This window comes from Gekko japonicus, unplaced genomic scaffold (genome assembly GCF_001447785.1).
Source record: "Gekko japonicus isolate JY-2015 unplaced genomic scaffold, Gekko_japonicus_V1.1 scaffold2643, whole genome shotgun sequence".
NCBI lineage: Eukaryota > Metazoa > Chordata > Lepidosauria > Squamata > Gekkonidae > Gekko > Gekko japonicus.
Window position 1 is genome coordinate 28,756 of NW_015162031.1, and position 3,979 is coordinate 32,734.

The window sequence follows — 3,979 nt, forward strand, 5'->3', positions numbered from 1 at the left end:
TTAGTACCTGTAATGTTTCAAATTTAATCAGAATCATTGGATTCATGATGTTAGATCCAGCTGCCATATCACCACTCCCCTGCAAACTACACTCTACACCTCACATGGCATTCGGACATGCAGGTCTCAGAATCCCCAGCATATACTTTTCACCAGCAGGTCCAACCTATGAACATTTGATCTAAATGATATTCTGAAACAACTAGATCTAATTTCAGTTTCCTGGGTAAATACTATCTATATTATTTGGATTGGTTTCCTTTGGATGAGAGAGCACTAGAAATTTATTACATTTTGTAATATTTGCTTTATTTACAAACAAACACATACCAAAAAAAAATGGAAACAAAGAAGAAGTACTCCTAAAGGGAAGAAGATCTGTAACCACACATCAGTAAGAGGGATGCTGTATCCTGAAGTACTTCATTAAATTCCCAGCAGTGTCTGTCTGCTTCTTTCATTCCCCCAGAATCTAAATTGCTGTTTCTTCATGTACACAGGGATGCAGAGTACAGTGCAATCAAAATTTCCACTAGCGAAAAATGTAAGCTGGGATCCCCTTTGGGATTCTAGTATGCTGGGACCATGTGACCTGCCTGAACAAAAAAAACATTTTGAATCAAGGACTGAACATGAAGAACTGGGTAAGATGGAGTTAAAAAGGCTGGCTGGATCCAGCTCATACAGGTGCTTCCTCCCTTCAGTGAGGAAGGGACTTGACACCTCCCTCCAAGTATTGCTGAGTGCCATTTCCTAACAATTAAAGCCCATTAAGGAGATATCAACTATCGTTTTATTAGAGACTCTGGTTCCCTCTAAGCAGGCCACTGTAGGCCAAAACTATATAATATGTTTGTTCACATTAAACAGATTCCAAACTCACAAGAATATTATTTGTAGTGTTTCAATCTAGCACATGTCAATTCTAATTATATGACATAATATTATGTGAATTAGCATTGTGCATTAAGTACACACTCATTATGCATTTCAATGTGAGTTTTATTGTAAGAGCAAAAAGCAAACAAAAAAAATGTATAGTACAGTAGCAAACTGGATCATGTGCTGGTTGAAAAGGACCTAAAACCCAAAACTTTTGCCATGGCTTTTTTGATCTCCTTGTTTCTTATACTGTAAATCACAGGATTCAACATGGGTGGAACCAAGGAATAGATTACAGCAAATACCAAATCCAGCTGTGATGGAGTGTTAGAGACAGGCTTCAGATAGGCAAAGCATGCAGTGAATAAAAATGTGGAGCAGACAATGAGATGGGGAATGCAAGTGGAGAAAGCCTTTTGCCGTTCCTTCATTGAAGACAATCTTAGCACAGTAGTGAAAATGTGTATGTAAGTTACAAGGATATACACAAAACAGCCCAGGCCAAGGAAAATTCCAATCCCAACAGTAGTCATTTCAATTAGATTTAGTTCAGAACAAGTCAATTTTATAAGCTGTGGGATATCACAAAAAAATTGATTAACAACGTTAGAACAGAAATGGGTTGCGAAAGTCCCACTGGTGTGCCATCCAGCATACAGAAAACCGGCGACCCATACACCAACAATCATTTCACTGCAGACATGCCTATTTATTATCATCTCATAATGTAATGGATTGCAAATGGCCATATACCGGTCATATGCCATGACTGTGAGGACACAGAAATCGGATGCTGCGAAGGAATGAAAGAAAAAGACTTGAGCAACACACCCTGAATATGAAATGTGCCTGGTATTCAGGAGGGAATTGATCATGGATTTGGGGACAGTGACTGAAATTTGACCAAGGTCCTGCATGGCCAAGTTCATCAATAAGAAGTACATGGGGGTGTGCAGGTGGTGGTCTAAGGCTATTGAAAAGATGACGAGGAGGTTCCCTGTCACCGTGGCCAAGTACACCATCAGAAAAGCAATGAAGTGTAGAAACTGCAGTTCCCGAACCTCTGAGAATTCCAGGAGCAGAAAATCGGACACAGTGGTTTTGTTGGACATGTTTGACTCTGTTTCATGATGTATAATCCTTGAAGGGGGAGGAGCACACAAAGGAAACTGTAAGAATTACCACCCTGCTTCTCTTGCCAAGTCCTGAAAGCTTGCATACTGTTTTGATTGCCTAGCAGTGACCACTAGTGGCATGACTGAGTAGCATGTTCTATAATCCTTGAAGAAGGAAAACTGTCTTACCTACAATAGAAAAATGGCTAGTCAAAGTGTTGGACCTTGCATAAATGGCCAAACTTACACTTTAAATGGAAAGGTGATATATTTTCCTTGGTCTGATTTCGGACTAAGGTGGTAATGAGTAAATGTTTGGATTCCTGTAGTAGAAAAAATCAGATATTATTCCTTTATTCTGCTTTCAGTTGTATTAGTTGGTTTAGTTTCTACTTTTTCTCGTGTTACTTTATTCTACCTTGTTTCTTCTTTTTTATTTCATGTATAAAAACCTATATAAAACTCAGATTTAAAAAAGAAGAAACTGTCAAAATCACAGTCTCTTATTGTGTTTTAACTGGTGTCATAGAATTGGATTCTGATGAACATATTTCCAGTCCCATCACTTAGTTCCTGTTTTCAGTGTGCAAGAACAATCTCATTGAACTCCAGAGTAGCACCTCTATCCCATAATCTCCCTCCAAGTAATCCTGGTTTAGGTAAAACTGCAAAACAAATATTTAAGGAGCCTGCCATGTTTGAGAAATTAATGCAGTAATTTTATGTACTGCATCTGGGGTGTGTGAATGAAGCATGCATAATGAGCATTGCTGTGAGAGACATGATTGATTTTATAAGGCTAGGGAGAAGAATTGAAAAACTGATAAATTGTTTTTAATTGCACTGTGGTTGGGTGGGAGATGGGAAAAATTATGTGATCTAGCAGTCCAGGGCATCCATATGCAGAATCCACATTAGATAATATGCTATGACTGTGATGGAGTAAGATGCACTTTCACCCTAAGAATCGTACCTCTAGTCCAGATAATAGTCTGAAATCAGCCAGAACAAACTAAGGTTGAACCCAAAGTTTTAGTTCTAGTCATGGGTGCAGCCTTCTTCTGATGCAAGGTGTCTTCCATCAGTGGAGGTGATATATTCCACTCGTGCAAAGCTCCTTGTGCCAGAGGATACAACTATAAGAATATGCAAAAAGGTTGAGATGAAAGGAATAAACTGCCTGAGTATAGCAGCACCATTGAAAGGTGTATATCAGCAAAATAGTCTGTCTTGTTACTCTTGCTGTTAGATTTCCATAAGCAACTTACTCTTTTTCTTTATGGAGTTCTTTGAGGTCCAGATGCAATCTGTTCTAGACCACTGTACCTTGCAGTCATTCACGTATCTTAGTCCATCACTGGCACTGCCTCGCTACCTGTCATTAATATGCCTCACTACCTGTCATTAAGCAGTTGTCCCCATGGGGCAAAATTTAATTGATACATATATTATTTGTGTTCTCGGAGCCTTACACTTGGGAAGTAAAAGCATACAGAGAACAGTTGACTGTTTGCACATTAGAGACTTTCAGTAGCTCCATTGTTCTTCTGATATCTGGTTGATGTAAGCAATAAAGTTAGGGAATTTTAGAATCTGGAATTAATGTTGTTACAGGGGCCGTCCGATCGACGGGAATTCATTTTTTAAGATTACACCCACCACCCCTGTATTTCAGGAATATTTGAGCAACAGCATGCCCTTCCATCCTCTTGGCACCACTGTCAGGAAAAGGAGACAGGATATGGGCATGTTCAGGGAAGGGAAAGAAAAAGTAGTGGGGAAGGGGAAAATGAAAATGCAAAATGCAAAGAGCAAGCCACTGTAGAAATGGAAATACACAGTGCTTTATTTCCTTAGGAATGAAAAAACAAAACAAAACATTGGGTCAGCTCCAGACACCTTTCTACAGAGCCACCCCATGTGGCCTTTTCAATGGACCTTTCCCCCCTTGAAGTTCCCATGATCCATAGCCTTTTTAAGTA

General features: G+C 39.3%; 1 protein-coding gene across 1 annotated transcript; it reads right to left on the reverse strand.

The window, feature by feature from the left end:
• Positions 1–1,058: 1,058 nt before the first annotated feature.
• LOC107105546 (olfactory receptor 14I1-like) lies at positions 1,059–1,994 on the reverse strand. The gene has a single exon (XM_015405542.1). The coding sequence runs from the start codon at positions 1,992–1,994 to the stop codon at positions 1,059–1,061; it is 936 nt and encodes a 311-aa protein (XP_015261028.1).
• Positions 1,995–3,979: the final 1,985 nt, after the last annotated feature.